The 10394-nt window shown below is 47.8% G+C and overlaps 1 protein-coding gene across 1 annotated transcript; it reads right to left on the bottom strand.

Annotated features, from left to right (window-relative positions):
- Positions 1-6585: 6585 nt before the first annotated feature.
- On the bottom strand, positions 6586-9399 carry LOC130189557 (E3 ubiquitin-protein ligase TRIM39-like). The gene is made up of 2 exons (XM_056408423.1): positions 9305-9399; positions 6586-9095 (listed from the first exon to the last, which is right to left on the bottom strand). Exon 2 carries the CDS (start codon positions 9085-9087, stop codon positions 7453-7455), a length of 1635 nt encoding a protein of 544 aa, XP_056264398.1. The 5' UTR covers positions 9088-9095; positions 9305-9399; the 3' UTR covers positions 6586-7452.
- Positions 9400-10394: the final 995 nt, after the last annotated feature.

The following is a 10394-nucleotide window of genomic DNA, read 5'->3' as shown; positions in this document are numbered from 1 at the left end:
TGATAAACTGCTGAGTGACCAAGTTCAGTTTGGTTGTGAAGTGGCCTACCGGGAGCTCAGCCGGTTGTGTAGCCTAACCGCAGCGGGAAGAAAGGACTTGCGGTACCTCTCCCTCAGACACCGGGGATGAATCAGCCGGTGACCGAAGGAGCTGTGCAGCGCTACCAGAGTGTCCTGCATGGGGTGGGAGGCGTGGCTCATCATGGACGACAGCTTCGTCATCATCCTCCTGTCCCCCACCACTTCCACGGTATCCAGAGGACGCCCCAGCACGCTGCTGGCCTTCTTTATCAGCTTGTCCATTCTCCTCCTGTCAGCTGCAGTGATGCTGCTGCACCAGAAGACCACTCCGTAGAAGATGGCTGATGCCACCACAGAGTCGAAGAAGGTCTTCAGGAGTGCACCCTGCACCCCGAAAGACCTCAGTCTCCTCAGCAGAAAGAGTCTGCTCTGTCCCTTTTTATAAAGTGCATGTATGTGGTCGGACCAGTCCAGTTTGTTGTTCAAGTGAACACCCAGGTACTTATAAGATTTGACGATCTCAATGTCTAGTCCCTGGATGCTCACCGGTACCGGAGGAGGGCGTACTCCGGAAGTCCACCACCAGCTCCTTGGTTTTACTGGAGTTAATCTGGAGGCGGTTCCGCTGGCACCATCCTAAAAAGTCCTGGTTTAGCTCTCTGTATTCCCTGTCATCATCGGCGGAAATGAGGCCGACGATTGCAGAGTCATCGGAGAACTTTTGCAGGTGGCAGTTAGCAGAGTTGTGGTTGAAGTCCGATGTGTAGATGGAGAAGAGGAATGGAGCCAGAACGGTTCCTTGTGGGGCTCCTGTGCTGCAGGACAACCGATCTGACTCGCACCCCCGTATCCGCACATACTGAGGACGGTTGGTGAGGTAGTCCAGGATCCATGCGGTCAGGTGGTGGTCCACTCCGCTCTGCTCCAGCTTGTCCCTCAGAAGCAAAGGCTGTATGGCTGTATAATAAAGGAATATCTTATCTTATCTTATCTTATGGTGTTGAAGGCACTGGAGAAGTCGTAGAACATGACTCTCACAGTGCTTCCAGCCTTTTCCAGGTGAGAGAGGCATCTTTGTAGCAGGAAGATGACGGCGTCATCCACCCCGATGCCAGATTGGTAGGCGAACTGGAGTGGGTCCAGGGATGAACTCACCAGAGGGCGGAGATGGGCAAGGACCAGCCTCTCCAGGGTCTTCATGAGGTGGGCTGTCAATGCCACCGGCCGGTAGCTATTGAGGTCCTTGGGCCGCGGGGTCTTTGGTACCGGTACCACGCAGGATGTCTTCCATAGCTGTGGTACTTTCCCCAGCCTCAAGCTCAAGTTGAAGATGTGCTCCGCTATCCCGCACAGCTGGTCTGCGCAGGATTTGAGAAGCCTTGAGCTGATGCCGTCTGGACCCGTGGCCTTCCTCACTTTGATCCTCCTCAGTTCCCTTCTCACCTGGGTAAGGGACACTCTGGGGGGTGGGTTGCTGTGAGGTGTTGGAGTGGGTTGCTGGTTGTGGAATGCTGTGTATGAGAGGTGTGAAGGGGAGCCGAGTGTGCTGGAAGAAGGTGAGGGAGACGGAGAGGGGGGGCAGTGGTCCACAGGGGGTGCAGATGATGGGGGTTGCAGCAGCCGGGAGGTCTGGTTGGGGGGAGTGGTGGGTGGCCGGTCAAATCTATTAAAAAATAAGTTCAAGTCGTTCACCCACTTTTGGTCCCCCTCAGGCTGTTGGTTGGGCCCCTTGAACCCAGAAATGGCTTTGAGGCCCTTCCAGACACCGACGGTGTTCCTCTGCTGCAGCTGGTCCTCTATCTTCGTCCTGTAGACATCCTTCCCCTCCCTGATCTTCATCCTCAGCTCCCTCTGCACAGTCTTCAGCTCCTCTTTGTTGCCAGATCTAAAAGCCCTCTTTTTCTCCTTGAGGAGGGCCTTTATCTCTGAGAAATCCAGGGTTTGCCGTTTGAGAAGCACCGTACAGTCCTGGTGGGTACGGTGTTCTCCACACAGAAGTTGATGTAGTCCGTGATGCAGTCGGTGAGACCGTCGATGTCTTCCCCATGGGCATCACTGAATACTTCCCACACAGTTGTTTCGAAACAGTCCTTCAGAGCCTCCTCGGCTCCATCGGTCCATCGTCTAACTGTGCGGGTCACAGCTGGCTGCTTCTGTGCACAGTGGTGTACACAGGCAGGAGGTGCACCAGGTTGTGATCAGATCGGCCCAGGGAGGAGTGGTGATGATGAGTATGCCTCCTTGGTGTTGGCATAGAGAAGATCCAGTGTCTTATTGTCTCTGGTGTGGCATTTGACATACTGGGTGAATGTGGGCAGAGTGGAGGACGGAGGGGCATGATTAAAGTCCCCAGAGAGAAGGAGGAGAGCATTGGGGTGCTGTGTCAGCAGCCTGCTGGTCGCCGAGTGGATGACGTCACAGGCCGCTTCAGCGTCAGCAGAGGGGGGGACATACGCAGCCACCATGATAACGTGCGAGAATTCCCTTGGCAGATAGTGTGGCCTCATGCTAACAGCTAGCAGCTCAATGTCCGTGTGCAGGTCTGCTCTTTAACAGTGATGTGCCCAGAGTTACACCATCTATCATTCACAAACACTGCCAGTCCTCCTCCTTCCTCTTACCGCTCTCCGTTGTCCTGTCCGCCCGTATGATGTGGAACCCGTCGAGTGCAGCGTGCGTGTCCGGAGTTAGCTCTGTTAGCCACGTCTCCGTGAACACCACGAGGCTACACTCCCGGTATTCCTCTGATGGCGAGTCAGCGCCGCTAGCTCGTCCATCTTGTTAGGAGAGACCTCACGTTTCCCATGATGATGGAGTGTAGAACGGGTAAATAGCGTCTTTTCCTGGCGCTACGTTCCGCCCCCGCACGGCTTACCCGTTTCTTCCTCCTCATCTCACGGGAACATAGGGTCTTTCCTCGGTAGTAGCACCGCCGAGTCCCGGAATGCCAACAGCTGGTCCTCGTAAATAACTGGACCGTGGTTGCGTGCTGGGTCCCCAAACACGGAGGTGAAAATAGCGATTAACAGCAGATAGACCACGACAAGCTCGACGTGTCCAGCTGCCATACTGCACCGTTAAACTGTAACTAGTAGCAGGGGAAAAAAAAGTGACAAGAAATAACGAGGAAAAAACACATAATATACTAAAACTAAGTTGTGAGCAGGAGCTACTGTGAAAGGCAGCCACGCGTGCAGCGCCGGAAGACAATTAATTAAATTTTATGTAATGTAATTTAAATGTAATCGTGGTCTGGGACATAGCACTGAATGGCTATCCTATTTCTGTTTCCTGCCCCAGAGACGTTTCCTGGAGGTGCTGGCTGGTCCTCTGCTGCCCTCCCGACATCTGCATCTGGCTCCAATGACCTCTGGCACCTCACATCCACCTCCAGGGCCTTTAAGAAGATGGACCGCCATCGCGTCTTCAGTATCCCGAAGGACCTCTCCACAACACACCTTTGACAGGCAGCAGTTGTAGCTTGGAGGTGGACAGGCTGCCTGAAGGGGGTCATGAGGCAGATGGGTTGGGACAGGCAGGGTAGCCACCATCCCCAAGGATACAGTATCCTGGTGGAGGCTATGACTGCTCATAGAAGATGGGGCTGTTATGCAGGACCCTGGCATCATGCTCTGAGTCTGGGTAGCCCACACACACATCTATGAATTTGCACTTATCATCACAGATGGCCTGCAGCTGGATGGAATGAAAAAGCTTCCTGTTAAGATAGCAGGCAGCATCCTCCGCTGGGGGCTTCACTCTGATGTGGCAGCCATCAATAGCCCCCACCCCTCTGCTGAAGGCTGCCGACCCAGCTAGACGGGCGAAGCGGGCACCGAGGCGTGGGAGTTCCTCTCCTGTAGGGTGGCGGACAACGGTGTACAGGAGCGCAGCGATCTGCCCACTCATCCTGTGCACCAGCCGGTGAACGGTGGCCTGTCGAAGGCCCTGGCCACCACCCGATAGGAGGTGGCGCTGGCAAGCCAAAAAATAAAAACTAGACAGGAGATCTCGGGGCCCCATCCGTGGTCAGTCAGTGCCCAGCACAGCCATGAGGGCGTTGAATGACTCGGGTGAGCCTGAAGTCCACCCTCATGTCACTGTGGCCATCACAATACAACGCCAGCAGTGGCATTGCAACATTGATACGGCAGCGCCGCCTGGGACTGGGTGGCTGCTGTAGAGTGTGTGGGGAGGGGAGGGGAAGATTATATTAATATTAGTGCTGTGAAAAATAACGCGTTAATTCAATTCCAGGTTTAACTAGTTTTTTTTTTTAAACGCATTTAACGCATGCGCAGAATGAGCTTCCAATCCGTCTGTTGTTGGTCGTCGGGACGAAAAAAAAGTCACTTGCTAAATGAGCTTCCAATACACCACTTCAATCTGAACTCTGTCCGCTCTCATGCAGACGGTCTGTTCATCCGTAATGATCCTTCCGCAGGTTCACCTCCGGAAACCTTGTTACGACTTTTACTTCCTGTAGATCAGGGGTCTCAACACGTCGATCGCGACCTGCCAGTCGATCGCGGCGTAGTGTTGGTAGATCGCATGACATTAAAGAGATTGGCCCGCCCCCTGACATGTTCTCTATAGCACGTCTTTGTTCTTTTATTAAACTAAACGTCTGTTGTTGATCGTATCTCCACAGCAGCATGTCATTTCTGTCTCTTCGCGTTGCGTTAACACTTATCGATCTCCGTCTCGCGCGCCACAGAGCTCCGTGCGTGCGCATCGGGACCGAACAAAAAAAAAGTCACTTGTCAATCTGTCCACCTGTCCGGGCCGGTGAGGGTTCAGCTTTGCAGCGGTGTCCCCACCGTCCCTTTCATCACGGCCCAGTTCATGAAGAAAACCCACACAGTCAGTTTGCCTCAGCAGCTGCTAGAGGAAGACTAGAGGCCTTTAGATTGTATCATGGTGGAGTTAATGGTTGACAAACTAGAGAAAATGTTCTGTTTAACCTCCTGTTACCTTTACATTTACTAACATATTTTACCTCGGGATCAATTTGACCCCAGCAATTAAAACCTCCAGAAAATTATTAGAATTAATATTGCTTCCCAAGTTTAAGTGTGAGGTACTTTATGTTTGTTTGTTGACTACCTAAATAGCCCTTTAAATAAATAAAAAAGTTGATATTTCTTATATGTTTGACACAGTGAAAAACAGCCTGGGGTCAAATTGACCCCAAAGAACACCGACATTAAACATTGAATGGGGTCAAATTGACCCGAAAGGTAACAGGAGGGTTAAACATTCTGTTTAGGATGAAGATGTATTAATGTTCCATATGGAAGAAAACTGCTAAATAACTGCTGAGTTGCAGCACCATTGTATAGAAGAATGTATAAATGTATATATCCGTCTTTTGTCATAAATCTCTATGTTCTCACAAAATATACCGAGAATATCAGTAATATGTGATTAATCATGATTAATCCACAAAAACCTGTGATTAACCCGATTAAAATTTGTAATCGTTTCACAGCCCTAATTAATATGTGTCATTTTATCAATAAAATGTTGTCATTGAGGTTTTGTAGTCTTTTATTGCGTTTTCTGATTTATATTAGAATTGATGCATGTTTGTAACAATAATTAATATGCATGTGTGTTCAATTGCTAATTGATTCCTGTATCAGGGTAAACTTAACTACAACAGAGATGTGTATAAAAGTACAGTCAGTCAAAGTAGGCCTATTACTGTGAATTCAAGCAGATGATGCCTATCATTTCAGTGGATAATTCTTAAAACTAATTGGAATCTAGGGACAAACATGTACAGATTTGTCATGTTTTATTTCCATATGGTGTGTATGTGGATTGCAAAGAAGAAGGCTACTTCTGACAAAGACAATTGAGAATTTAGCATAGCGAGGAGAATTTAATTGCAACTACTACATGAAGCTATGCTGTGAAGGTAAGGCAAAATCACAATTAAATGTACATATACCATCTCGACTTCAGCCAGAAGGCGGAGGCTCCTGCCGCGATTGTGGAGGTATCGCAGTTTCCACATGGGGTGGAGAAAGGGGTAAACAAGGGACAACAAGAGGGCAAGAAGTGCATTCATTTTGTCACTTTAAGGGTTAGGGTATCGCAAGCAGATTTGCATACGTCACTCCCGGCTTAATTTCGCGGGTGCCGTGAACAGATTTAAATCGTCACTTCCGCCAAGTGGTTAACGTAAGTGTTCCATTTGAGACAGCACTTCATCAGCGACGCAGTGCACTGCAATACAGTGCACTGAATTGTAGTGTACTTCATAAAGTGTCCGGTAGTAGACACAGCCCGTGTGTTGGAGAGATCTTCTCTTTCACAGGTAAGCTCCGAGGCAGCGAGGCTGAGCTACCGGGGGGAGCCGGGAGCCGAGAGCCGAGGAGAGCGCCTTGAATGTTTGTTTTACACTTCCTGCCATTAAATGTTGATAACTTAATCCACGCGCGTCCGGAAGCCTGTTTTCCACCATCTGCGTAGTGCCCAGTTTCAGAATACTCAACATTAGGAAGCCTTCTGAACCAATGTTATCCAGTAATTATGGTAATAATACAAAGACAGAACTGCCATTGAAAGATGTTTATTTAAAACATGAAAACAAATCTAATACAGACAATATAGAAAGTCAATGAAATAAAAGGTTTCAAAGTAGAGGTAGAATACATGTTATGCAATCTCTCTTAAAGCCACATGGTCCATCTGTAGATTTCTACAGAGTACTAATGTCGGGGCTTATCAGTAGTTCCTGAACGCACCCGTAGCTTCAGACCATGAAAAATGCGAATGGCTCTCTCCAGAAATAGTGTCCCTTCTGGGCTCCTGTAGAAACATGGCGGTGCAAGATGGCGGAAGTTAGATAGAAAGCGAAGGAAAACACTTTGATTCTTAGTTTGAGGTGTTTATACACAGATTAAAACACACGTATGAATATTATATTCCATTGCTGCTAAGAATGCCCCTACATGTCACACACTGGCCCTTGAACACAATTAGAGGAAAGACATCCTCCCGTTACGTCTGTAGAGATCAACAGAGTTACACCCACAGTCCACAAGTCAGAAGATCTCAAATCACCATTTAAACATTTTTTCACTGCGTCGCCAAACATACTTTTGATGTTCCTGTTTTAACCCTGAAGCTGCCTGAGGGACACAAGTGATGACTGACACATTCAGAGGAAAACAAGTTCACATCAGATAGGCTATCACTAAATATGTAGCCTACCGACATTTATTACCACAAATGACATTAGGCCTACGTCTTTTTATTTCAAAATGTGTCTCTAATTCAGTATTGTAGTACTAAAACTTCTGTCTGGTGTATAAATACACCGGACGCGTGAAGACTAATTTCATGTGTTTATGTATTGATGGTGATGCATTATTGTTCAGGGACTTATTGATCATGAATAAAATAATCAGGCAGTTTGATTCACGGAGAGATGATCAGAGGAGAGGAGTTTGTCCCAAAAAGATTAAAACCAGGAGAGAAGAGTGGGAGGAGCTTCTCCTTGAAGGAGCAGCCAGTAAAGGAGTAGATGAGAGCTGCAGCTTCTACGTCATAGAAGGAGACCAGACCCTCCTCATAGTCCACAAACACCCCCACCTTCTGAGGCCGAGACTTCAGGGGGAGACGAACTGGAGGGTCATCAAGAGCGTAGCAACCATTTCCATTCATCAACTCTATAGTCCAGAAACCCTTCTGAGGGCTCAGTGTGATGTATCCCTTCCTGTTGACCGACTCTCTGGTTACTCCTAAAGTCCAGACAGTTTTTCCTTTCACTTGAACCTCAAAGTAAAATCTGCCAGAAGAGAAACTTTGCTTTCCTAAAACATAAAAACACGAAGTAAATCTCTCTGGGTTGTCGGGGAGATTCTTCCTCACATCACCACGTTTCACTTGTTTCCCGTCATCAGAGAGGAAGAGTTGAGGATGAGCCGTTTCAGGATCAAGAGTCACATCCACTGCAAACTTCTGGAACCTCTTCATCTCAACTTCAACCAGCATCTTCATCATGTCACTGAGCGTCTCCTCCAGCTGAGACACAGCTCTCCTCACAGTCCCCTCATGTGATGCTGGAGGAACACTGACCTGAGACCAGTCCTTGGTGGGTGGTGGATGGTGGATGTTGAGGGACTGGACACTCTGGAGGAGGTGGAGGTGGTCTTCAGAGAGGGAGAGCTTCTCCACCTCAGTGCTCCTCTTCATCAGATCAGAGATCTCCTGTTCCATCTCTCTGATGGCGTCTTCAGCCTGTTTCTTGGTGCTTCTCTGCTTCTCTTCTATCGTAGTGATGAGCTCCTTCAGTTTCCTCTCCACAGACTCCTTCAGACCAGTGAAGACCTGAACACCTTCTGCTTTCTCTCGGTCTGCATCTTCCTCACTGAGCTTCACGTTGTGTTGGACCTCCTGAATCTTCAGGCGTCTCTTCTGGATCATCTCCTGAGTTTCAGCCTCTGTCTTCTGCAGCTCCACCTTCTTTCCTTCATATTCTTGTTTCAGAGGAACAACATTGTGCATCTTGTGGTCCAACACAGTGCAGAGCGTGCAGACACACGTCTGGTCGGTCCTACAGAACAGCTCCAGAGGTTTATCGTGCTTCAGACACATCCTGCCTTCCAGGTTCTCCACAGGGTCCATCAGCTGATGTCTCTTCAGGCCTGGTCTTGTCAGGTGACCCTCCAGGTGAGTCTCACAGTAGGACTCCAGACACACCAGGCAGGACTTCAGGGCCTTCAGTTTGGTTCCAGTGCAGACGTCACAGGGAACTTCTCCTGGTCTGGACTCTTGTTGCTCTGAGCTGCTGCTGCTGGCTTTCTGCTGAGTCGACTGTCTGAACTGAGAAACCATCTCACAGATGAAGGTGTTGATGTGCAGCTCAGGTCTTGAGGTGAAAACCTTTTTACACAGTGGACACATGTTCTGGTTGTTGGTATTCCAGTAATCATTGAGGCACTTCTTGCAGAAGTTGTGTCCACATGGTGTTGTGACTGGATCCGTGAACACAGACAGACAGACGGAGCACAGGAACTGGTCTTCAGACGGCAGGTTGCTGGCAGCAGCCATATCGACACCTAGAGGTCAAAGGTCAAAGTGTCACGACAAACGATTTAAATGCATCATTATTCATAGAGATTTAGTTTAATATGACATCACTCCTCGTCAGTCTACTCTTCACTGAAGGCCTTCTGCCCATGAGGAAGTGAAAAGAGTGACTTCCTGTTTGATTCGAGCTTTAACACCAGTGAGTGAAACACAGTAAACATCAGCAGCTGTCACTCACCCGGTTGTGGCTCAGCTGTTGAGAAGACGAGCAAAGTGTAATATTTAATATTTATTTGGACAGAAACACGGAGACGTGTCTCGACCGTCGCTCCGACAAACACTTCGCTTCACTTTCACTTCAGGCGTGTGACGTCGAAGCCCCGCCTCTTCCGGCAGCTGTTTGGGAGGTGGTGTTTCCTCCTGCAGGTGGAGACTTGACTGGAGTCACAGGCACTAGTGACTAGTGCGTCTTCTCATCGTCCTCTCCCCCAGAAGAAGTCCGTCCCACATGTAAACAACCACGATGTTTGTGTCACTTATCAGTTTCTTCTTCTGCACATGATTTTACTGCAGTGATTCTTGACAGCAAAGTGGTTTAATTAGGTAGAAAACGCGTTTACATTCAGTTTACAGGAGCTGTTTCAGCCACTGACATGAATCAACCTTTTCTGTCTTTTAGGAATGAGGCTGAGGACTTAAAACAAATGTAATCTGGTAATTATATGACTCAAACACGGGCTGAACAGCAACCCAAAGGCATCATGTCAAACATTTACTAGAAAATAATGAAAGAAAAAAAATGCCAAAGAAATGCCAACTAACATAAATCAGGACAATTATATCAAAAGCCCAGGAATTTACATACTAAAAGCTATATTATTGCTATTACTCATCACTGCACTGTTGAGTATACACCAGTAAACGCATGAACACAAGAGGACCGTTGACTTTGTTCTACTGGTCCTCAGCATCCACGTAATTTCTCGAATTAATAAAAAAAAAGAACATCTTCCTCGAAAGCCAAATAAATATTTATCTATAAATTCCCTTAATACCGGAAGCTGTATCATTCACATCTGTTGAATTTGCTCTCTGCGTGTATCGCTGACACATTAAAAGACATATCTACAAACCAATTGACCACTGTCTCTATTAAATTACAAGCATCTTTTGGGAATTATTAGAAAGACAAACATGAAATTAAAAGACCTGTAAAATAAAGTATGAATCAACAACATTAAAGCGAGATTCATCAAGCATAAATAAAGCCATAAGTTAAAACTTACAACCATGAACTATATGTCTTGTTAGAAAGCTGAACCTCCAGT

The sequence above is a fragment of the Pseudoliparis swirei genome, chromosome 24 (assembly GCF_029220125.1).
Source record: "Pseudoliparis swirei isolate HS2019 ecotype Mariana Trench chromosome 24, NWPU_hadal_v1, whole genome shotgun sequence".
NCBI lineage: Eukaryota > Metazoa > Chordata > Actinopteri > Perciformes > Liparidae > Pseudoliparis > Pseudoliparis swirei.
This window is presented reverse-complemented; position numbering and strand designations above follow the sequence as displayed.